Source organism: Carcharhinus amblyrhynchos, chromosome 2, assembly GCF_965287045.1.
Source record: "Carcharhinus amblyrhynchos chromosome 2, sCarAmb.v2.hapA, whole genome shotgun sequence".
Classification (NCBI taxonomy): Eukaryota; Metazoa; Chordata; class Chondrichthyes; order Carcharhiniformes; family Carcharhinidae; genus Carcharhinus; species Carcharhinus amblyrhynchos.
The window spans coordinates 116,595,755-116,620,865 of record NC_137325.1 but is presented as its reverse complement, the minus strand read 5'-3'; the positions used below and the strand labels follow the sequence as shown (position 1 = coordinate 116,620,865).

At 44.1% G+C, this 25,111-nt stretch overlaps 1 protein-coding gene across 2 annotated transcripts in view; it reads left to right on the top strand.

Moving 5' to 3' along the window:
• Positions 1-25,111, top strand: part of odad2 (outer dynein arm docking complex subunit 2) — a 271,432-nt gene that overhangs the window by 147,502 nt on the left and 98,819 nt on the right. For both annotated transcript variants that reach the window (XM_080217382.1, XM_080217373.1), the window contains exons 12-13: positions 13,170-13,379; positions 15,344-15,580. In XM_080217382.1, coding sequence (XP_080073508.1) covers positions 13,170-13,379; positions 15,344-15,580 — 447 coding nt within the window. The remainder of the gene's footprint in view (positions 1-13,169; positions 13,380-15,343; positions 15,581-25,111) is intronic.

Here is a 25,111-nt window from a genome sequence, read left to right as displayed (position 1 = left end):
ATTTGCAATGCTAAATTCTCCTTCAGTGTATCCGAACAGGTGCTGGAGTGTGGCAACAAGGGGATTTTCACAGCAACTTCATTGCAGTGTTATCGTAAACCTACTTGTGACGCTAATAAATACATAAATGAGTGAGCAAGAAATGGATAAGCTCCATGGACATTTTTGTCATCCCCAATCACAATCATTATTCATTCCAGTGACTGTGAGAAATGGGTTTTTATTGTTTGATCCCCATGTTGGATAATCAGTTTTCCCCTCACGTCCTCTAACTTTCCCTGGAATTTCCATTCTCTATGGCCTTCTGGCAATACACTAAATCACCAGAAATGAAGTCTATCTCAAATGGTCTTATATAAAGTAAAAAGTCTGACAACACCAGGTTTTAGTCCAACCAATTTATTTGATAATAGACTCACAAGCTTTCGGGGTTAGCCCCTTCGTCAGGTGAATGCTGCCTCAAAACCTGTTAACAGCAGGTTAGGTGTAAGGATTCGCATTCTAATCAGTAATCTCTAAACTGTCTGTGCTTTATATGCTCTGTCTGAGGCCAGAACTCTCCATTCACCTGACGAAGGGGCTAACCCGAAAGCTGTCTGTGCTTTATATGCTCTGTCTGAGGCCAGAATTCTCCATTCACCTGATGAAGGGGCTAACCCGAAAGCTGTCTGTGCTTTATATGCTCTGTCTGAGGCCAGAACTCTCTGTTCACCTGACGAAGGGGCTAACCCCGAAAGCTTGTGAGTCTATTATCAAATAAATCGGTTGGACTAAAACCTGGTGTTGTCAGACTTTTTACTGTGTTTACGCCAGTCCAACGCCGGCATACCCACATCATGACTTATATAATGTCACAGTGCACTTCAAATTATTTCTGAAACCTTAGCCTTTACACAAGTTTTCTTGCCTGCATGTAAGGCATTCAAATGGGGTGAGCTAATGGTCATTTCCTCTAGAACAGGGATCACATCCCACAGCACGAAAGGCAATTGTGGATTCTTTCCATATACCAGCTGGTATAGGCTCTGCATCCCAAGCATTTCCAAAGATTTTTTAATCATGCACTGTTTATGGCAGCAATGTTTGCAACTTGCAAGCCATTTTGTCAGTCAGTATCTTTAAGTGATTACTGCATGGGTCATCTCTACTAAACATTGCTGAATGGGATCTCAGCCACAGTATTTGTGACTATAAAATTCAAATTCTCACACATGTCTTTGAATTCATCATTTGTGAATTCTCTTCCAAATTTTGTTAATGTTCCTCATCCAGTACCAACCCATTTTTCCATAATCTTGTCTATGGTGGTCTGTTTGTCTTTTGCCACTTATCACCTAAATTTAGTTACCACAGCCACATATCCGCAAAGCATAACAAAAAATCCCTTGATTCTTGTCACATGCCTTTACGTCCATTATCACTACGACATTGAATTCTCTGATTAGTGGAAGACTTACGACAGGATGTGTTGCTATCATTGGATATTTGACACAAATGTCACATTAAATCCTAACTTGCTCAGTAAGAGTTTCATATTCCATATTGACTAGGATGTGTGAATTTTCAATGTAATTTCCAAATAATTATTGTCAACCAAACTTGAAGTGAATAAGTTATGTACTTTGATGAGAAATATCTGGCTTAACCTCAATGATCTGTAGTAATGCCCTGATCAAATAAAGTGTAATTTCATGGCTTTCCCAAATGCAAGTGCATTGTCATTTTCCACATCTAGTTTCATTTGTGCTTTTTCTTGAGGACTTGCTCAATGACAAAGGTATCTCAAAGTAAACCATATGAGAACTAATGAAGAGACTTATCCCAGCTATTTTGCGTGGGATGACCATTTTTTGGAATGGCTTTAATGTGTTATTCTTCACAAACCCAAAACTGGCAAAGTATTTATACTCATTAACCTTATATTAAGAGATTCCAAGTAGCAATTGAGCCAATTCTTCCCACAAACTATCCAATATCACACAATTGAATGAATCAATTGCCAATCACTGGATTCAAGCTCCCAAGTAAGCATTCCAGTTCCTTCAGGCCAGTCATCATCATCATCATAATCATGCTATGTGTCAGAACTGCCTTTTTCACAAACCTCAAAGAGATATGGGGGCTGGCATTACCCAAGGAGGTGCTCCTTGGGCAGTGACCATCTATCAGTGCCAGCCGGGCCCCCTAGCACTGCCCAAAGAGGAAACTGGCACTGCCCAAGGGCCACCTTGGCACCTCCCACTAGGCATCAGGCAATGCCAAGGACTCAGGACCAGAGGGGATAGAGTCTGTTGGGTGGGGCTTGTTGAGGGTGAAAGTTGGAGGTGAGGGACCTGCTGCCACTCTGCACTTGAGATGGCTGGGGAGGGAGGAGGAGATGATCGGGGCTGGCCATCTGGGTGGGGAGTGCGGGGATGGTGTTGTGATCATCAAGATCAGAGGGAGTCGGGTCTGTCTGGGGGTGTCAGGGCTTACTGAGGGAGGGGGAATGGCGCTGGTTATCCGGATTGCGAAGGGGTGGGTTGAGACTGTCTGGAGGGCTGGGGAGATTGAGACTGTCTGGGTGGGAGGGTTGGGGAGATTGGGGCTGGCTGGCAAGGGGGTGTGGAGTGGTGTGGGACATCAGGGCTGGCCTGGAGAGCCCCAGGAAGTTGGCAATCGGGTGATGGGTGTCAGTAGGCCAACAGTAGGTCTGGCTAACGATCGGGCTAGCCAGCAGTCTGGAGGCTGATATTGCGGGGTCACTGTGCATGCGCTGATCTCCATGCTGACAGTGGTCCACTCAACACTAAGCTGCCGACTCTCCAGTGGGAATAGCCCTGCCCATGGATTCCATAGTGAATCCCGCTAGGGCACTCTGTGATACACAGAGCGTTGGAGTATCATTTTGAAACTCATGCTGGAAAAAACAGCTGTATTTACTCCAATTTCTCTGCACATTTTTTTGGAGACTTCCAGCCTTTTTTTATTATTTTGGACTAATCATTGTTTAATGGTATTTGAAATCACAATGATAACACCCATTATACATTCCCTGTGAATTTTTAGAGTTCAAGTACTATGGATGCCACACTGGACTTGCATTTTTGTCTTGCTATCTCAAATTGGCCAAAAATGTGACCATCTTCAGACCACCTATCAACAACCCCATCTTTGTACTGTTGCCTGTGACTATTAGTCAGGTGATCTCAAAAGTCAGCAACAATAGAGTCCTCCATTCTTTGTATCCCTGCAGAGTTGTCTGTATTTGCTAAGAAAGTAGCTGGGAAAGGACTGCTTTCCCTAGAAAATCTTTTCAGGGCAGCAGCCACTTAGTCCATGAAATTGAACCAGAAGTCTATCAATATGTGAAATCTGTGTATAATCCAGTAACTTGAATGCAAGCACAAACCCCGGGATCTCTAGGTCAAACTTTGTCAATTTCTTGTACAACCTATCAAAGTTCATAATATACCCTTCCATGGACTGATAGTCTTCTTAAATTTATCAAAAGTTCTTTTCTCTTGTAAATCTTATCCATAAATTGTAATAGAGGTGTTGACCCCTTTTCAGTATTCAAGTCACCCACATCCAGCTCTGAACATCCTTTACTTTTAATCTTACTTTTTCCTGGTAATGACAAAGCTAAAGCCATACTTTGCTTTCTGTGAAATCTGCCATTTATACCTGGTTCGGCCTACATGTGATTACGGATTGCGCGGTTGACTCTTAAGTACCTTTTGAAGTGGCCTGGTAAGCAACTCAGTTCAAGACAACAAATACTAGCCTTGACAATAACATCCATATCTCATCAAAGAAGAATAAAAATAAATTTGGCGATAATACAATCTGTTGCTTCATCCAAGTCATTACTATAGATCTTAGGTGCTGAGGCACTCCACTAGTTACGGTTTGCCAACCTGATGAAAATGATCCGTTTATCCTGACTCTGCTTCCTGTTTGTTAGCTAAACTCAATCAATGCTAGTATATCATCCCCAACACTATGATCCCTTATTTTGCACATTAACCTTTTATGTAGTACTCTATGTAATGTCTTTTGGAAAAGCAAATGCACTACATCAGTTCGTATCCTTTATCCACCCTGCTTATTACATCGGCAAATACTTCTTATAAATACTGTCATGGTTGAGGTCAGAAACTCCAAAGTGTTTTATGAAGCCCGTCTGAATCATAAGTTTTGCATCTTGAATTTGGTGAGGATAAGCGTATGTTCCACTTCAAGTGTGATTCAAAAGGGAGCTTTTATCAAACAAAATGTTTATTTAAGAATATAGTTAACATGCATAGTAAGAAGATTAACAAGAACTTTTATCAATTACAAACAAGAAACCAAACAACCACTATAATGTATGAACCCTTAACAAAGATATCAAATGTGTTCCATAAGAACATAAGAAGTAGGGGCAGGAGTCGGCCATCTAGCCCTTCGAGCCTGCCCCGCCACTCAATAAGATCATGGCTGATCTGAAGTGGCTCAGTTCCACTTTCCCGCTTTCTCCCCATAACCCTTAATTCTCTTGTCTACCAAAAACCTATCTACCCGTGTCTTAAATATATTTAGCGAGGTAGCCTCCACCACTTCAACGGGCAGAGAATTCCAGAGATGTACCACCCTCTGAGTGAAGAAGTTCCTCCTCAACTCCGTTCTAAACTGCACCCCCCCCCTTATCTTGAGGCTGTGCCCTCTAGTCCTGCTGTCCTTTCTGAGCGGGAAGAATCTCTCTACCTCTACCCTATCCATCCCTTTCATTATCTTATACGTCTCTATAAGATCCCCCCTCATCCTTCTAAACTCCAACGAGTACAGACCCAGTCTCTTTAGTCTCTCTTCATTGTCCAACCCCCTCATCTCTGGTATCAGCCTAGTGAACCTCCTCTACACTCCCTCCAAGGCCAAAATATCCTTGCACAAGTGCGGCCCTCCTCCCCCACCCCAGAACACCAGCACTCAATCGAGTCCCTGACCACACCCCGCGGCAAGACAATGCCACTGCAAAATACCCTGGGGGGAATGGTAAGCAGGAATCCTTGATGGGGCTTCCCACACTGAGCTACAGTGCTGCCCTGTAAAGAAGGGGTGAGCAGGACTCTTTGATGGAGCCTCCCACACTGAGCTACAGCCCTGCCCTGGAGGGGAGGGGTTAGCAGGACGCCTTGATGGGGCCTCCCACACTGAGCTACAGCACTGCCCTGGAGGGGAGGGGTCAACAGGACTCCTTGATAGAGCTGCGAGAAAATAGAAGCCCCCCTACATTCCAGCCCAAGTATCACAAGTCCATGGGCCAACACCTGAAGGCAGCAGGAGAAAAGCCACCAGGCATCACTGGGGCCTGTCTGCAATATCCCCTATGCTTCGCTCACAGCATTAACCTTCTCATGCCAGTTCAAGGCTGCCACACTAGGTTTTATATACCTACTCTGATTCATGCCAAAGTGACATCATGCCAAAGAATGGGAGACAGAAACGTGGGCAGAGATTGCCGTGTTGATCCCAATAAAGGTATGCTAAGGTATGTAAAGTCAGGCAAATCAACGGCCCGCCAGTTTTCTGCGTGTTCCCGGCGGCACCATTTTTCTCCAGTTGAGAGATACGCGTGGATCGTAAAAGCTCGCGGAGAATACACGAAATGGCCAACACACACATCTCCCAGCCCAATCCACCAGAAAAGTTGTGGGTCGAGATGGGAGAATAGGGCTCATGATTTCTGCAGCTCACAGCTTCAGTGGTTTCTTAGCTCACAGCTTCAGTGATGTCACTGTTACTGGCTTGACTGGTAATATCCTTTTATTGCTCCTTATGTGGCATAAATGGGGTTGTTTGTGTTTATTCTAGGATTAGTTTTATGATCCTACATTGTTAGGAGTGTCATCTGTTTTTCGACAGCTTTTTCATTTTCAGTTTGAAGCTGCAGGTTTGAGCTTTTAGTTTTAGAATGGATAGCAAGCTAAAAAGAAATGTTTTCCCTCTCTCCCTTATATTTTGAAAATTTTGTTGGTTAGCTGAAAACAAGATTTTTTTTCCTGAAGGGTGAAAATTTTCTGTTGGGGCCTGGACCAGAGTCCCTGTGTGTGAATGACTCTGTGTCTGAGTGTTTTGGGAAGCTGCCTTGTCTTCAAACTGTTCAGAGTGAACCCAGAGATCTGCAAACTTCAACAAAAAGACTCAATTTCCATTATCACTTGAGAAGTAGACTTTGTTGTATTGAATATGTTTAAAGGGTTTTGGCTATGGCAAGGGTTTTGGTTTGATTGGAACATGTTCTTATGTCCTTATGTTCAGACATGGACTGCATGGAATCAGCTCTCACTGGAACACAACTGGTGCTGATTGCAGTCTGTCCTTGCCCTGCGACACAGACCAGCAACACATGTCTGCAATGGATGTTGCAGTTGCCCTCATAGCAATGGCTCAAGGGTGCACATTGCGCACGGTCGCACACTGACCTGTGCCAGCATTTGTCATGATGGGAATCTCACACAGCCCTAATCGGGTCATGCATGGCACCATGGATTGTGTGGTGTTATCAGCACTCACAAATGGGGTACAACCAAGTGAGGGATTGGAGTGGTGCTGGGTCTATGCAGCCAGTGATAATAATCCATCATTCTATGCTTTTTCCAAACCCCACTGTGCAGATGGACCTCAGTTTACTCAATCTGGAGCTGGCCATTATGGTGACAGAGGTGGCTCAACGATGGCGGGCATGGAGAGACCACCACAGGAGCATCCATTACCAGTCCCTCAGGAAGGAGGGCAAGGGCCCTCCACTAAGGGCCAGGAGGTGGGTGAGCAGGCTCCGAAAGGGTGCACAGAAGATGGAGGGTGCCGAGGCTCAAGAGGTACACGTTCCATAATTCCTTCGAGGCCCTCTTGAAGAAGATGTGTGTCACTGGCTGCGCCTCTCCAAGATCCAGCACCCTGGGGGGAGCAGGGGATGGCCATCCTGTGAAGGTGACGGCTGCCCTGAATTTCTCTGCCTCTGGCTCATTCCAGGCACCCTGTGCCAATTTAGCTGGGATCTCCCAGGCCTGCTTGCACAGACGTGTGCAGCAAGTCATAGATGCCCTGTATGCCCTGGCAGGGCAGTTCATTAATTTCAATGTGGGCCGTGCACAGCAGGAGGCCCGGGCTCTCGGCTTCACTTCCATCGCTGGGATTCCCAATGTGCAGGGAGCAGTGGATGGGATGCACATCGCCGGTGGGCCCCAAATGCAGGGCTGCAGTAATTTTTGAACCGCAATGTGTTCCACTCCCTGAAGGTCCAAATTGTCTGCAACCATCAAATGACAATCATGCAGGTCGATGCACGCCATCCAGGGAGTGTCCATGACAGCTTTGTGATCTGGCAGTCGGACATCCCTGGGCTCTCTGAAGACCAGCCCAGGCTCCCAGGTTGGCTATTGGTTGACAAGAGTTGCTCGCTAAGGTCATGGCTGATGTCGCCTGTACAGAGACCCCAGACCAAGGCGGAGACCTGCTATAATGAGGCCCATGCAGCCATGCGATCCGTCATAGAGTGGTGAATGGGTCTGCTGAAAATGCGGTTCCGTTGCTTGAACTATTCTGGGGGGGGAGCCCTCCAGTATGACCCTGTGCATGCATCATGCATTATCATCATTTGCTGCGCTCTGCACAACATCATCCAGCAGCAGGGAGACCAGCTGGAGCAGGAGGAGAGCAGCAAGGCGGAGGTGAGGTGGACATCCTGCCATATGAGAGCCAGAGGAAAGCGGGCAAGTGGCGATGGCAGGTGTCCGGCAGGGAAAGACAGAGAGGGACAGCGAAGGATTGCAGCCCACTTCACGTAGCTGGTGCTGTGCAGTGAGGGGGCTGCAACCACCACACATCCCCTACATTCCAGGAGCAAATGGAGCCGCTATTCCGCCTCCAAACTGACCTGGGCCCTCAAACAACCACATCACCCTCCCCCAGCCTCTGTCATCCCACCACCCTATTCCCCCAGAAATATCCAAACCTGTTAACATACAGGTTGCGAGTTTTGGTTGAAGACTGGAAGATGATGATGAATTGCTATTGTGCACACTGGAATCCTGCGCCTGGTACCACTCAAGTCTTGACCCCTCCTGTACCTGAAATGCACTTTGCCATCCTGGCCCATGAAGCTGTAAGGGTTGAGGACATATGTTTTTGGGCCAATAGTGGTTGGGGGGGGCACCTACAACAAGGTTCTGGTGGATGTTGGGGATGGTAGGGCAGGCACTCTGCAACGTGTGGCTGAGTCTGCAAGGCTCAACAGACAGCACCTCTATGTTTGGGATCAGGAACACCTCAGCTATGTTGCGAGGAGGGGAAATCAGAGACACATTAGTCACAGCTGTGAGGTGCAAATAACAGTTTATTGTGTTCTTAATATTATTGATTAATAAACCCTGACTACTGGTCCCTTTACCCTTGCCTTCTTATGTGAACTACAACTTTCTTACTTTGTGCGGTCTTTTTCGAGGTGCTATCCCAGGATGCACATCACAGGTGGAAGTGTCCAGCTGTGATGCATGCCCCTTGGCGGACATCCCCTCAGTGGCCGGGACCTGGAGGGTCCCGGCTGACTTGCAGATGGCACTGTCTTGGTGCCACCCTGTTCATCTCGCTGGCCCTGAAATGCCCCGGTGAGAGGAAAGGGGGAATTGGAAGGTCTTGGGATCTCCTGGGTGGAAGGCCCCAGCAAAGGCTTGAGCCCTTCCTCAGGACTCAGAAGCTTCAACAGTTACTTCAAGGAGGACCTAGATTGAGGATGCACTTCTGCTCACTTGCATGCTGGATGCTGACCTGGCTGTTGGTGACCAATCGGGAAGGCCCACCACTCCCTGCCAGCTTCATCGCACGTTCCTCGATGCTGGTCAGCTGCCACAGGTCAGGTACACCACCACCAGTCTATGTCGTCTGACGTATATTGTGAATATTCTTTTCCTGTGGGAACATAAGGTGGATAGCAAGCATTAATATATTGCAGTGCATGGTGCACAATGCATGCCTGTGTCTCAAGCATTGTGCTGGCAACAAAGAACAAAGAACGAAGAACAATACGGCACAGGAAACAGGCCCTTTGGCCCTCCAAGCCTGCACCGCTCATTGGTCCAACTAGAGCAATGTATCCCTCCATTCCCAGTCTGTTCATGTGGCTATCCAGCGTGTCCGCCTCCACCACCCTGCTTGGCAGTGCATTCCAGAACTCCTCCACCCTCTGTGTAAAATTCATGCCTCTGATATCTGAGTTAAACCTCGCCCCCTTCACCTTGAACCTGTGACCCCTCGTGATCGTCACCTCCGACCTTCCCACTGTTCACCCTATCTATGCCCTTCATATTTTTATACACCTCTATTAGGTCCCCTCTCATTCTCCATCTTTCTAGGGAGAACAACCCCAGTTTATCCAATCTATCCTCATAGCTAAGACCCTCCATACCAGGCAACATCCTTGTAAACCTTTTCTGTACCCTCTCCAAAGCATCCACGCCCTTCTGGTTGTGTGGCGACCAGAACTGCATGCAGTACTCCAAATGTGGCCTAACCAACGTTCTATACAGCTGTAACATCAGACGCCAATTTTTATACTCTATGCCCCATCCTATAAAGGCAAGCATGCCATATGCCTTCTTCCCCACCTTCTCCACCTGTGATGCCACCTTCAAGGATCTGTGGACTTGCACACCCAGGTCCGTCTGGCAGTTGTGGGGAAAGTGGTCACCACTGCAGGGTGCTTGTTGAGGAGTGAAAGGAAGGCATTAGATTCTGTTTCTGGGGGAAGGGTAACTTGTTGCATGTCCTTCAGGTGTCTAAGCAGGATTTGAGATCTGTGCCAAGCATGTGTGGGGTTCAAAGTGGGATGTTTATTCACTCTTGCTGCTTGAAGAAGGTCGTACAATTTGTTCCGACACTGCTGGCCAGAACGCGGTATCAGGCACCTGGAATTCACTGCTTCTGTCACCTCCTCCCACAATGCCGTGGCGAATACACCCCTTGGGTGAGGGCCCTGGCCGGGGAAGGTCCGTTCACACCTCTCCTCCACAGCATCTAGCAGGTGCTCCTGGATGGCCTCTGTGAATCTGGGTGCAGGTTTGCACTCAGACATCTTTGTGGCGTGACTGGTTGTGTGTCCATTCCTGCAGCTCATATACAACTCTGGCTTATTAGGAGAGTGCAGGCACAGTGAGTGTGACCAGTCAAGGGCCCATTGGCAACAAATACTTGTAAGAAATTTTGAAGGCTGCATTCAGTTGAATGTCATGCATCTGTCGGGGTACTGATTGGCTGCCATTCAGTAGGCTGCTGTATCCAGTGGAGGGCAATATTCAGGGCTCCTAATCGATTATCTGCTGTGTCTGGGGGATGGTGGGGGGAGGTGGGTGCAATACTCAAGGCTCCCATTCAAAAGTGGTAATGCTCGCAAGCTGGGGTTATGCATGTCAGCACAAAGCAAGTTCTGTGTGGGATAGCAGTGAGGACTGTATATTCAAGGGATGGAGGGATTGAGTATCCGCATTATCCGGATTCATGGGGGAATGGGGTGAGCAGGTAGTCATGTCTGTGTGTGGGGAGAGTGGGGTAAGCAATGTCTGTTTGGAGGAAGGGGGCCAGCGCTGCATGTATGGGAGTGGGGGGGGCAACGCTGTCTATATGAGGGAGGGGAGGGCCAGCGATATATGTGGGGGGTTGTGGAGCCAGCGATGTTTGTATGAGGGGGAGCAGCACTGTCTGTGTGGGGGAGGAGAGCTAGTGATGTCTGTGGGGAGTTGTGCGAACAAGCGATGTCTGTGGGGGATTGTGGGGGGCAGCAATGTCTGTATGGGGGGGCGGGCAGCGCTGTCTATGTGGGGGAGGAAGGCCAGCGATGTCTGTGGGCGGCTGTGGGGCCCAGCAATATCTGTAGGGGATTGTGCAGACCAGCAATGTCTGTGGGGGGGCTGTGGGGTAAACACAGTAAGAAATCTCACAACACCAGGTTAAAGTCCAACAGGTTTATTTGGTAGCACTAGTTTTCATAGCACTGCTCCTTCATCAGGTAAGTGGGATTCTGTTCACAAACAGGGCATATAAAGACACAAACTCAATTTACAAAATAATGGTTAGAATGCGAGCCTTTACCGATAATCGAGTGTTAAAGGTACAGACAATGTGATTGGAGAGAGGGTTAAGCACAGGTTAAAGAGATGTATACTGTCTCCAGCCAGGACAGTTAGTGAGAGTTTGCATGCCCACGCAAGTCGTGGGGGTTACAGATAGTGTGACATGAACCCAAGATCCCCGTTGAAGCTGCCCTCATGTGTGCGGAACTTGGCTATCACTCTGGGGGCCAGCGATTGCTGTGGAGGTTGGATGGCAGTGATCTAGATGCTGGGAGGTCTTTTCTGAAATTCCCAGCGATGTAAGCACGCACAGGTTCCCGCTCATCCTGCTGATTTCAGGCTCCTTGGCACGAATAGGCCCTGCCCTCCTGGATTTTTAATGATATTCATAATTGTGACCTCTGCATTTCACAGAGGAGGAAGATTTGGGTCTGAAGTTGCACTGAAAAAACAGTCTTGATCTGGAACAGTTTTCCCACCAATTCAGCACTTTTGGGAGAATTGTCCCCCATGTATTTTTTAAAAGAACCTTTCTTAAAAGTACATTAACATCATAATATTTCAAACACGATTTCCGTTGACTCTGCTGCATAGTATTATGATTTTCTAAATGTCTTGCTGAAGCTACTTTAATAATCTAGCATTTTCCCAATGACAGATGTTAGAATATCTTGCCAAATAGCTTCCTGCTTTTTGTCTGTCTCCTTTCTTGAACAGAGGTGTTAAATTTGCAGCTTTCCAATCCAACTGCACAATCCTGTTTTCAAACCTTAACATTGAGTTTAAAGGACATTTCTGAAATCATAGCATGGACAGATGCCATAGCACCTTTTTATGACTATTCAAAACTCGTCACGTTTGTATCTTTAGGGCTGTTTATGAAGAGTCATCAAAAATACAAAGGCTCCTCCAGGGATGCCTATTGAATTCTAAAAGGTGTAAAAAACACCTTTACTTCTAAGAGAATAAAAGGCAAGGAAGGAATTCAAAGGACCTCAACATATTTAATTCCTTTGTCTGGTGGAACAATACTTTGAAATTAACATAGCAGCCATTCTAAGTATAAAATCTGCTTGAGAACAATCATTTTGTGTGCAGAACTGCCAGGAAGAACCCTTGAGAAATAACCTTAGAGAGGGTTCTTGGCCAAGGGAGAACAAATGGAAAGGTATTAAGAAATCAACTGCTATTTTGCCAGAAGAGTTCAAGAAATCTACAAGTGCCATAACTGCAGAATTAGTGAGGAGTAGGAAATCTCTCTCCCTCCCCAGAACCTGTTGAGTTCACTTGAAAAGATAAACAAATAATCAACTGTAGAACAAATAATCAACTACCAAACTGAATTTCAGCTGAACACATACACAAACATGCATGTACACGCATGCACACGCATACACCTCTTAAGATCCTTCGATGCACGCCATCAGGTGCAGAGAACTTGTCAGCCTTAAGTCCCATTAGTTTTACCATTAATTTTTTTCTAGTGATAGTGACTGTTTTAAGTCCCTCCCTCTGTTTAGCCCTACTTACCTTTTAAGGGATCAATGCAATACAATACTTTAGCTACTCTTCTCCTTTTCATATTCTTGTGGAAGCTTTTGTTGTCTGATTTTATATTTCATGCTAGTTTACTTAATACTTTTCTTTAAGTCATCCTTTACTGATTTCTAAAAGTTTCCTGACCTTTGGACCAACCACTAATCTTTGCAGCATTGCACACCTTTTCTTTCAATTTTATACCACTCTTAACTTCCTTAGTTAGCCACGGATAGTGCAACCTTCTGGTATTGTGTTGAGAGTTATGAATGAAACATCTCCTTAAAATGTCTGCCATTGCTTCTCTGTGGTCTTCCCTTTTAATCTTTTTACCCAGTCCACTTTAGCCAACTCTGAAAAAGAAAGTGATGTAAGTAATTGCATAGGATTATCAAGATGAAAGATGTCTTTCAGATAGTACTTCTTCAGTATGGTACATAAAAGATGCTTCTATTTTAAGATGACATGACCAATTAAGCAAACTGACTAAACATGCTTTATTTTCAGTTCATGAAAATTAAAGCTAACATTTTTATATATCTATAGGTTGGTTCTTTAAAGATTTTGAAAGAAATTAGTAAAAATTCACAAATTCGGCGCTGCTTGGCAGAACTGGGTGGCTTACAGACCATGGTGAAAATCTTGGACTCATCCAATAAAGATCTCAAATGTTTGGCTGCTGAAACTATTGCCAATATAGCCAAATTCAGAAGAGCAAGACAAACTGTCAGACTTCATGGTGGAATTCAGCGCCTGGTAAGTAATCATTTTATGATAAATCAGTATAATTAGGTTAGCAGAACAAAGAGTTCGATTTAATAACATTTGAGGTGATTTCATTGACCAGTGTTTTTGATGCAAGAGGTATTAGAAGCAACTGACATATTAATGGATTCAACAACACTTGTATTTATATAGAAAATATCCTAAGGTGCTTTACATAGAGGAAAGTAAGAGGAAAAAATAATAGTTAAGCCAAATAAAGGAGCAAGTCACTGCATGAAAATTAGAAGGGACTTAAAGCTTGGTGGGAAAATTGGTGGGTGGGCACCTGCCATTTAAAATAAATAATTAAGATTCAATTGAGCTTGTTAACAAATCAATTGACTGTGATCTGGGAGTGTGCAGGCCATTTTTTAAAGGTCTTTAAAAAGTTGGGAAGGAAGAACTGGATACTATATTCCAAGGGTATTCTTTTCAGTTCCCTAAGGTACCCCTGTACTTCCTAAGTCCCTGCTCTGTATAACAACTGCTCCCACACACCCCTGGCATCCTCCCTAAGTTGCCCAACCCCTCCCTGTTCAATATGACAGATTTACCATGCTCTGGGATCCATTGAGCCTTCATCTTGGAACTAGTTGGAGTCTAGGCAGCATGCACCAGTGCACTCATGGTGCTGCCGGGACTACTGAAGCTGCATCCTGAGGGTGAGATGTTGCAAAGTCAAGTGAGGAAAGCCCATTGGCAGAGCAGCTGAGGTCACTCGACCTGAAATATTCAGCTGGACTTTACGTTAATCCACCAGCATGTTTTTGTTTGGGAAGTGGGGGCACATCAAACAAGGCTGGTGCCCACCCCACCACTTTCCCACCCACCAATGAGATCACCCCCGTAACATGGCATTGGCCAGTTACTGGCATGAGTGGGCTAACATGGAGCAAATCAGCTCCACACTAACTTTGCCTCCTGCAAGGTTGAGCCATCTGCCCTCCCAGTAATATGTCGCCCATTCACTGTTTCTCTCCACAGATGCTGCCTGACCTACTGAGTTCTTCCAGTAGTTATTGTTTTTATTGCAAAAACATCTGCTGGAATGTTACCTTAGACTCCTCTATAATCTTCCAGCTGTTTCTAGGATCCCTGGAGGCTTTTTGTGCTATGGATGTTGTATTCAAAGCACAGCCAGAGCTGTTGTATGATATGTTCAAATATTGGCTGGAAAGTAAAGTGCATAGAAAGGGCAGGAGAATTGCCCAGCACAATTATCATTGCATATATACTTAACTGCACCCATTTCGAGCACTAGTTCATTGACATAATCACAGGAAACCCCCAGAGATCAATATCAAGTGGCATAAATTTAAAGTAATTGGCAGAAGAATTAGAGGGAAGTAGAGGAGAAAATTTTCACCCAGAGGTAGTGGGGGCCTCGAACGCACCGCTTGAAAAGATAGGAGAGGTAGAAACCCTCATCACATTTAAAAAAAAATTTGGATATGCACTTGAAATACTGTAACCCAAAAGGCTTCAGACCAAAAGCTGGGAAGTGGAATTCGGGTAGGTTGCTTTTTTCCAGCTGAGGCAGGCCTCCGTCTGTGCTGTAAAATTTCTATGGGTGGAATTTTTCCATTTCTGTATAGAGTGCTAGCTGAGGCAATAAGATCAACATGCAGCTCGCCAGCTGCACAGCCGGCTTCTCTTGCCACAATTTGCATGCAGCACACGTGGAGCATGGTAAATCCGTCAAAAAATGGAGGAGTAACCCACACCTTCACGCAGATGGTGAAAACAACTAGCAACACAGGGAATTCCAATAGTAGGGCACCATTTTTAACACTACTCATTCTCTTTCTGTCTAATTACAACTCTATCAATATCTCAATCTTTGAATTGTTGTCTTGCTAAATAGTTCCTTGAAAAAAATTTTGGAAGCAGAATGAATGCAAATATACTTAAAAACAGTTTTTAAACTCCCTTTTCCTTCCATATGCATACTTTAGGTTGGTCTTTTGGACTGTGTTCCAATGCTTTCAGCTAATCTAAGTGCAGAACAAGAAAAAGATATTGAAGTGGCACGTTGTGGTGCTCTTGCACTCTGGAGCTGCAGCAAAAGTAAAAAAAATAAAGATGCTATTCGTAAAGCTGGCGGTATTCCTCTGCTGGCTTGCCTGTTGAAGTCTCCTCATGAAAATATGCTGATTCCAGTTGTTGGCACATTGCAAGAATGTGCTTCAGAGGTAACGAAAATCAATGGCAATGTGATATTGCAATTTCTTTGAAAATATATATACTTCTTTTTCATTTCATGCTACTTGTATATTGTCATAGGTCCAAATAAAGCAAAAAATACAATCTTAAAGGAAACTAAATTAGAAGATAAATGCAATGTTATTGCTTCTTTAGCAGTAGAAACACTCTGAGAGGTATATCTATGAGCAAAGAATCATAAATATTTTTAAAATTTGCTCATGTGATGTGGGCGTCACTGGCAAGGTCAGCATTTAATACCATCGCAAATTTCCTTCGAAAAAGGGGTGGTGTGCTGCCTTCTTGAAATGCTACAGTCCACTTGTCATAGGAACACCCACAGTGCTGTTAGGGAGGGAGTTCCAGGATTTTGACCGAGCAATAGTTAAGCAATATAGTTCCAAGATCATAAGACATAATGGCAGAAGTAGGCCATACCTCCTATTAAATCTGCTCCACCATTCAATGAGATTGTGAGTGATCTGATAATCCTTGGCTTTACTTTCCCACCTAATCCGCATAACCCTTGATTTCCTTACTGATTAAAAATCTGCCTATCTCAACCTTGAATATATTTAGCAACCCAGCCTTGCAGCCCCCTGCTGTAAAGAATCCTACAGATGCACAACCCCCCCGAGATAAGAAATTCCTTGTCATCATGTCTTAAACAGGCTTCCACTTCTGAGATTATGCCCACTGGTTCTAGGCTCTCCCACAAAGGGAAACTATCATTCAGCATCGACACTAACAAGTCCCCTGAGAATCCAATTTGTCTCAGTAAGGTCATCTGTCATTCAAAGAACAAAGAGCAAAGAACAAAGAAAATTACAGCACAGGAACAGGCCCTTCGGCCCTCCAAGCGTGCACCGACCATGCTGCCCGACTGAACTAAAACCCCCACCCTCCCAGAGACCATGTCCCTCTATTCCCATCCTGTTCATGTATTTGTCAAGACGCCCCTTAAATGTCACTACTATATCCGCTTCTGCTACTTCCTCCGGCAATGAGTTCCAGGCACTCACTACTCTCTGTATAAAAAAATCTGCCTCGTACGTCTCCTTTAAATCTGGCCCGCTGCACCTTAAACCACCCTGATTCTTCCACCCTGGGAAAAAGCTTCTGACCATCCACTTTGTCCGTGCCTCTCATAATTTTATAGATTTCTATCAGGTCACTCCTCAATCTCCGTCATTCCAGTGAGAACAAACCAAGTTTCTCCTCATAGTTATTGCCATCCATACCAGGCAACATCCTGGTAAGTCTTTTCTGTACCCTCTCCAAAGCCTCCACATCTTTCTGGTAGTGTGGCGACCAGAATTGAACACTATATTCTAAGTACGGCCTAACTATGGTTCTATAAAACTGCAACATGACCTGCCAATTTTTAAACTCAATGCCCCAGCCAATGAAGGCAAGCATGCATATACCTTCTTGACTACCTTCTCCACCTGCATTGCCACTTTCAGTGACCTGTGTACCTGTGCAGCCAGATCCCTTTGCCTATCAATACTCTTAAGGGTTCTGTCATTTACTGTATATTTCCTATCTGTATTAGACCTTCCAAAATGCATTACCTCACATTTGTCTGGATTAAACTCCATTTGCCAAGTCTCCAACTGATCTATATCCTGCTTTATCCTCTGATGGTCCTCATTGCAATCCGCAAATCCACCAACCTTTGTGTCATCCGCAAACTTACTAATCAAACCAGTTACATTTTCCTTCAAATCATTTATATATATTACAAACAGCAAAAGTCCCAGCACTGATCCCTAAGGAACGCTACTTGTCACAGCCTTCCATTCAGAAATGCACCCTTCCACTGCTACCCTCTGTCTTTTTTTCACCAAGCCAGTTTTGTATCCATCTTGCCAGCTCACCTCTGATCCCATGCAATTTCATCTTCTGCACCAGTCTGCCATAAAGTCCATGTAGACAACATCCATTGCCTTACCGTCATCAATCTGCTTCTTCACTTCCTTGAAAAACTCGATCAAGTTTGTGAGACACGGCTTCCCCTTCACAAAAACGTGATGCCTCTCACTAATACTTCACTTATTTCCAAGTGGGAATAAATCCTGTCTTGAAGAATCCTCTCCAATAATTTCCCGACCACCGAAGTAAGGCTCACTGGCCTGTAATTACCTGGATTTCTCTAAGCTTCAATGAGTAGGCCCAACCCACTCAATCTCTCCTCATAAGAAAATCTCTCCATACTCAGGATCAACCTCATGAACTTTCTCTGGACTGTTTCCAATGCCAGTTTATATTTGATCTCTTAAAGAAATAAACAAAGTGGGTAGAAGTAAAATGTTTCCCTTTGTTGGGGAATGTAGAAGCAGGGGCTGAATTTCAAAATAAAGGGGAAGCCACTTAGGACCAAAAAGAAGAGAAATTTCTTTGCACAAAGGGTTGTGAAACTTCAGGATTCTCTATAGAAAACGTGGAAGCTCTGTCTTTGACTATGTTTAAGTTAAATATTGATAGATTTCTGATTAAAAATAACATAAAGGATTATGGGATCATGTGGTAAAAGGCATTGAAGTGTTTGATCAGCCATGATCGTATAGAATGACAGAGCAGGCTTGATGGGCTGAATGGTCTACTCCTGTTTCCAAGTTCCTATCTAATGCCCTTGTCCTTCCCAGCACCTAGATAGGGGTTGTGAGTTTGGAAAGTGCTGTCAAAGGAGCCTTGGTGCATTGTTTTAGTGCATCCTGTAGGTGGTATGCTTGATATATTGTGCATTGATGGTGGAAGGAGTGAGAGAGGAATTTTGATTTTTTTTTGGCAAAGTGTAATCTCAGACAACAAAAACAGAGAATAGTCCACCAGCTGTGTTGCTGGGGTTTGCTGCTATGTTTTAAACACTTTGGTAAATAAATGAAGGGGGAACACCAGCATGTTATTTTTTAAAAAAAGATTGGGGTGCTTTTTTTAAATGTGTTTGGGACCAGGTCAGAAACTCCAAGGTGTATTATGAAGTTAGAGTAGACCCCATAATTTTTAATTTTGGTATTATTATGAGGATAAGGTGTTTCACTCCAGGTGCAATTATATTGAGCCACCAGAAAGCTTTTATTAAAACAAATTTTATTTAACAATACATTTTAAATATAACAAAAAGAATTAGCATAACTTTTCCCAATTGAAATATTTAAACATGCCAAGATACAATTCTTAACTGCTAGCCTATCTCTATTACTTCCAATTTTATTAATATTCCTCATGGACGTAAACTCCTCTTCAAAATCAATTAGCAAACAACACGCTTATGTGCTGGTATGCAGGCTGCTAATCCTCAAACCTCCAGACCACCTCTGGAGAGAGATAATTATTTTCTAGTAGGTCCCAGACTTCAATCTCCAGAGAGAGAGAGGGAAACAACTGCTGCTCTTTGCAAATCCAAACAGGAATTGCCTGCTTTTTCTCACTGTAAGCCTAGCTCCTTCCATTACCATATGACATGCTCTTATCATGTAAAACCAACCCCCACACATACAAACACCTTTGTCCAGAATGAGCCTAACTGCAAGTCCCTTCCAGGCATAGAAACATTAAATTGAACCCATCTAAAACTATATCTTACTTCTAATGTTTACCCATACAAACATAAATTCCTTTAAACTATCTTTGGTTTCTGAATAAAAGGATGCCAGAAACAACGTCATGCACACCTGATTCACCCAAGAGTGAGGTAACTACATGAAGTTGATTGCATTGCCTGAACTCCATTGCTTGGTCAAGGTGTCAACCAACCCTTGACTGTCTCTCCCCCAACCCCACCCCCGAAGCTATCTCTGGACTTGAGATTTATGCCATTTAGAAGGGTAAGGAAAACAGACCTTAGTCATGTACACTTGCTAATGAATACTGAGCTCGAAGACATCTTTTTTGAACTTGGACACGCATCTATCAGCTGTTCATAACCAAAGACCTGCACCGTCGTGACAGAGCCTTGAGTATGTTGGCAACAGTTACATTATCCACATTCAGACTAATCTCAAATAATCTTGTTAACCATGCATATAAAGAAGAGCCAGCTGAGCCAGCATGTGCAGCCAAATACCACAGATCAGCAAGTGGGAAATTAGACACTAACATGAACAATTAATAAAGACTGAATACAAGTTCAAAACATTGTTTTCTCCTTAATAAAGGAAATGTCCAGAACTCCTCCTGTACCCATTAGTGCACGCCAGCCATGAAGCTTGCTGGTACATTTAGCTTTCTGACTAAGCTAGTCAACAAGAAATGTTGATGATGCACACATGAATAAAGTGAGAACAAAGAAAAGTACAGCACAAGAACAGGCCCTTCAGCCCTCAAAGTCTGTGCCAATCATGATGCCATAACTAAAGAAAAACTTTCTGCTCTTATCCCACTATTCCCTATTTCTGTTCATTTCCCACTATTCCCTCCCTATTCATGTATCCATCCACATGCCTCTTAAATGTTGCTAATGTGCCCGCTTCCACCACCTCCTCTGTCAGCGCATTCCAGGCACTCGCCACTTTCTGCATGACAAACTTCCCCCACATATCTCATAGAACATAGAAAAACTACAGCACAAACAGGCCCTTTGGCCCACAAGTTGCGCCGATCATATCGTTACCTATTAGGCTTACCTATAATCCTCAATCCTATTAAGTCCCATGTACTCATCCAGAAGTCTGTTAAAAGACCCTATCGAATTTGCCTCCACAACCACCGATGGCAGCCAATTCCACTCACCCACCACCCTGAGTGAAAAACTTACCCCTGACATCTCCTCTGTATCTACTCCCCATCACTTTCAACCTGTGTCCTCTCGCAGCAACCATTTCAGCCTTGGGAAAAAGCCTCTGAGAATCCACCCAATCAATATCTCTCAACATCTTACACACCTCTATCAGGTCACCTCTCATCCTTCTTCTCTCCAAGGAGAAAAGACCGAGCTCCCTCAACCTATCCTCATAAGGTATGCCACCCAATCCAGGCAACATCCTTGTAAATCTCCTTTGCACCCTTTCAGTAGCTGCCACACCCCTCCTGTAATGAGGCGACCAGAACTGAGCACAGTACTCCAAGTGGGGCCTGACTCTCCCTTAAACTTTCCCCCTCTCGCCTTGAACCTGTGCCCCCTGGTAATTGACACTTCCACCCTTGGAAAAAGCCTCTGATTATCCACCTTGTCTATGCCTCTCATAATTTTGTAGACCTCTCTCAGGTCTTCCTTCAGCCTCCATCTTTTCAGTGAAAACAATCCTAGTTTATTCAACCTTTCCTCATTGCCAACACCCTTGAGACCAGGCAACATCCTGGTGAACTTTCTTTGTACTCTCTCCAAAGCTTTCAGATCCTTCTGGCAGTGTGGTGACCAGAACTGCACACAAAACTCCAAATGCTTCCTAACCAAGATTCAACATGATTTGCCAACTTTTGTACTCAATGGTCTGGCTACAAGTTCCTTCCAGGCACAGAAACATTAAATTAAACCCATCTAAAACAATATCTTACTTCTAATGTTTACCCATACAAATATAAATTCCTCTAAAATACCTTTGGTTTCTGAATAAAAGGATGCCAGAAATAACCTCATGCATACACAATTCGCATAGGGGACAGAGAGTAGTGGTGGAAGGGTGTTTTTCAGAATGGAGATTTGTAGCTAGTGGTGTTCCACAAGGATCAGTGCTGGGACTTCCATTGTTTGTAGTATATAAATGATCTGGAGGAAAATGTGAACGTTCTGATTAGTAAGTTGGCGGATGACATGAGAATTGGTGGAGTTACTAATAGTGCCAGGTGGAAAGGTGCCAAATGCTTTCTTGATCACCTTGGCCACCTGTGTTGCCACTTTCAGGGAACTGTGGACCTGCACAACCAGATCCCTCTATGTCAATGTTCCTAAGGGTTCTGCCATTTACAGTATAATACGTACCTAAATTTAATCCTCCAAAATGTATTACCTTGCATTTGTCTGGATTAAATTCCGTCTGCCATTTCTTTGCCCAAGTCTCCAATCTACCTATATCCTGTTGTATCCTCTGACAATCTATGGCACTATTAATGACTCCACCAATTTTCATGTCATCTGCAAATTTACTAATCAGAACCCTCACATTTTCCTCCAGATCATTTATATATACTACAAACAATGGAGATCCCAGCACTGATCACTATTGGAACACCACTACCTACAATTCTCCATTCTGAAAAATACCCTTTTCCACTATTCTCTATCCCATATAACTAAGCCAGTTCTGTATCCAGTTAGCCAGCCCACCCTGAATACCATGTGATTTTAGTTTTTGTACTAAATCTGCCATGTGAGACCTTGTCAAACTCCTTAGTAAAGCCCATATAAAGTACATCCACAGCTCTTCCCTCATTGGCTATTCTTCAGTCCTGTGGAACGTCGCCTTTAGTCAAAGAGAATGTGAAGATATCTGCCAAGGCCCGAGCTCTTTCTTCCCTTGCTTCCCGCAGTGGAACCAATATAACATGTAATATTTACATGTGACAAGTTGAACAACCATGCCATCTATGTACTCTCATGAGGACTTAAATTTTCTCTTATGTCCACTACACTTTGGTGCAACTTCAAAGTCAGCAGCTGTGGTTGAGACAGTCTGCTTACTCTGCTCTCTGTTGTCTTTGATGATCATGGTGGGTGTCCTTGGAAGGTCTGAGGACTTAAGAGCTCCAGTCTACTGGGGGGCGTCCTGCATTGATACATGAACATCTGTTCTCGCCTTGCCTATTGGTGGCAGTGGGGTCAATGGAAGAGGGGAAGAAGAGAGGTCAGTCATTCTGAGAGAGTCCTGTGAAGAGGCCCCTCAGTTAACATGGCAGGAACACACTCCTCCTCCCTTTCTCTGTGTGGTGTTGCCTCCCTGTCTCTCTGAGGACAAAGCACATCTTGAGCGAGGTCTAGGTGTTTGGTTCCCCTTTCACCAAGCCAAACCTGTATGGAGTCTATAGTTGGACTGACACAATGGAGGTGGCTAATGGAAGAGGGGATAAAGAGAGATCATTTGAATGACATAGCTAACTTACTTTGGAGGAAGCCATGCACTTACATGCCAGAGAATGCCAGAATTTATTACTGCACTCCTCTATCACCTCGCAAGGCTGCACATGACATCAGGCATCTCCACAATAAGATCCCCTGGCTTAAGGTTTTTAAAGTTTATTTATTAGGCATGTAGACTTACATTAACACTGTAATGAAGTTACTGTGAAAATCCCCTAGCCACTACACTTTGGCACACTGAGGGAGAATTTCACATGGCCAATGCACCTAACCAGCACCTTTCACCATAAGTCTAGCAGGCTTATTTTGGCCAGGGCCAGAGCCCCATCATTAGTATGGCAAACCACCACATTGGCCAACAGCATCCAGCTCTTGAAATTTGACCCTGATGGTCAGCCTTGGATTGAGTATAGCATCCTTGTCTCCAAATCTAATAATTTTATGCTTAAGCCCCACTTCAAGTGTTTAAGTATTCTCTACTCAATATATTTTCTTTACAAATATTGCTTCCCCCTTCTTGCATATTGTGTACCTTCTAAAATATATCACTCCCCCAATGAAGCCTATATTTCCTTAGGCAGCCTCAGCAGGATCCCCTTGACACTTTCCCATCACATCAGTGAGGTTTCAATATTCTGTAATGGGTGATCATGGCGAAGAGAGGGGAAGGGTTTGCCGAGAGGAGGGAAGATCGAGATGGTGGGGAAGATCGGGACTGTGGGGGCGGGTGGATGTCAGAGAGTTTGGAGCTGGCGGTGGGGTAGGGGGGGTTGGGGGGGAGACAACGGGGCTGGCTTGGGAGACTAGCAAGCACGGTGGGGGAGGGTCAGTAAGCCAGTGATGGTAGGTTGCTGTGCTGGCCAGCGATCGGACTAGCTAGTGATTGGGAGATCAGCAATGCAAGGCTACAGGGATGCGCTGGTCTCTGCTGTGACAGTTCGGTGCATGCGCATTGGCCCACTTGGAGCTATACTGATAGCGTCTCCAGCGGAAATGGGCACTGCCCCTGGATTTTCAGCGTGAATCTCCCTGAGGCACTCTACAGTGCACAGAGCATGCAAAATTCATTTTGAAAATCCTGTTAGAAAAACCAGCGGGAGTTACTCCAGTTTTTACGCAAATTCGGCACTTAGAATTTTTTTGTGAGAATCCCAGCCATTCACTTTGAATTTAGTTTTAACTGGAAACCAGAGTGGGAGGAGCTTTACAGGGAGAGAGAGAAGAAAAGTCATATAATGGAATGAGGGACAACAAGGCAAGTGCCAGAAACCCAAGGAAATTGGAGAGATGAAGAGAAGTTTCCACAAGAGTCTGAAGTTATAGGAACAAAGGAAATTGGAATTAGAACTGGTTATTGTTCATTGCAGTCACAGACAGAATTGAGAAGAAGTTGGCTAATGAAAAGCCAAGGATATCAAAAGTGATTCTAACATTTGTGATATTTCACTTCAACCTGTGAACTGATAGTTGAAGCAATTCTGAAGCATTTCATGTCTGGATCTCAGAGAGTTTGTATAAAAGCTTAAAAGCATTCAAGACAAAAGAATGCCGAAAGGAGAGTTGGAAATATTGGAGGTATATCATGATGAAAACAGCTGAGGGAAAGTGTAATAAGCGGAATCCCTTTAAGGGGCAATCGTTCATGGGTCACATGACCTTCCCAGCCTATTTGAATGCAGCCTGTGAACCTCAGCCCATTGGGTGTTAGGGCACGGGTCTGGATAGGTGGAAACTGCAGTCTGTGCCCAGGAGTTGGTGGGACTAGACCTGCATCTGTATTGAGCTTATCAGTATAGTTATAACTATCATTCAATAAATCACCATTGTGATTTTAGTCTTCCTTGTTGCGTTACCTCACTCTACAATCAAAAGCATTATTTGAAAGAAGATTTTAAAGCATGTCTTTTTGAGAGTGGAGTTTGGAAACAATTGTCTGGTGAAATTTGAGGAGAAATCCACAGAAGATCGATTTGCCACTTGATTTCAGAGTGGGTTGTTTCTGACCACATCTAACCTGTTGAGTTACACAGGACTGTGCTTTCATTAAGAACATTATATCATAAGATAGACCATGTAACCTGTGTTATTCTTAAAATCTGTGAACAATTGTGAAAATAAATGGGAGTGAAGGAGTATTTTTCATATGTAATAAATGTTTTTTTATTACTCAAAGCTAATTGGTAGCCCCATGACTCTGTTCTCTCATGTTTCTAAAACATGTACAGTCTTTTGAGCCAAGTTCTATTCTGGGATCTGCCTGTCCATTAACAACATCAACTGGGACCTTAACGCTTTACTTTTTGATAAATAATTTTTATTTGTATGTTTACCTTTCTTTCTACCTTATGCTTCTTCTTTATTGCTTTTTGTTCCCTCTACCTTTCCAATTTAAATTATTCCAATTCCTTGGTGATCTGTTTTGCCATTTCATTAGCTTTTATCATTTTCAAATGTAGCCCATTCAGCTCATAGACTTTCCATATTTCCTAGAACTAGTGACAAT